At 31.1% G+C, this 731-nt stretch overlaps 1 protein-coding gene across 1 annotated transcript; it reads left to right on the plus strand.

The window, feature by feature from the left end:
* Nucleotides 1–7: 7 nt before the first annotated feature.
* LOC108758122 (uncharacterized) lies at nt 8–721 on the plus strand (the record flags this gene model as incomplete). The annotated part of the gene is made up of 2 exons (XM_018502950.1): nt 8–94; nt 261–721. Coding segments are annotated over exons 1-2 (509 nt in total), but the record flags the coding sequence as incomplete, so codon positions are not given.
* Nucleotides 722–731: the final 10 nt, after the last annotated feature.

Raw genomic sequence — 731 nt, forward strand, 5'->3', positions numbered from 1 at the left:
TCGATTTCCAAAAGATTCGGAAAGAAAAAGTATATGGATCCAGAATATGAATCGTACAGATTGGATTCCAATTTCAGATGCAAGATTATGTGATGTAAGTTATAATCAAAAGCTAACTGTTTTAATTTTTGCTGAAAGTTTTGTAAAAATATTATAATACTTAGAAAAAATATTCAAAACCGTTTAAATATACTAAATCGAGACTGAGAAAAATATAATTGCACATTCAAAAAGTTATAAAAATTATATTTTCTGTGCAGGTCCATTTTGCCCCTCATATGTGGATGACGAGAAAAGATGGCTCACGCAGATTAAAATCTGATGCAGTTCCAACAATATTCGGTGAGAATTTGCCAACGTCTATAACAAGGCAGAACACAATGACCGAAGCTGCAGAGACTGATATGTTTGAAAATGCTGCAAATGAAATGGAAGAAGAAATGGAAATCAATGAAGAAGATATCACCGAAGAAGAAAAAAATGATGTATTAAGCATTCTATCTAATAGAACAGAAACTTCAGATCCATGTGTTTTACAACGTTTGGAGAAATTGGAAATGCTTTGGAAAAAAAGTGAACGCTTAAGATTGCGAATGAAGAAAAAATTGCAACAGGCGAAAAGAAGAATCAAGAGGCTTCAAACTGAAGTACGTAATAATAAAATAAGTTCAAATATAAATAAGATTTTCAATGAAGATCAATTATGCTTGTTGTCTGCAAAGTACAAAAAA

Source organism: Trachymyrmex cornetzi, unplaced genomic scaffold, assembly GCF_001594075.2.
Source record: "Trachymyrmex cornetzi isolate Tcor2-1 unplaced genomic scaffold, Tcor1.1 C3817262, whole genome shotgun sequence".
NCBI classification, from domain to species: Eukaryota; Metazoa; Arthropoda; class Insecta; order Hymenoptera; family Formicidae; genus Trachymyrmex; species Trachymyrmex cornetzi.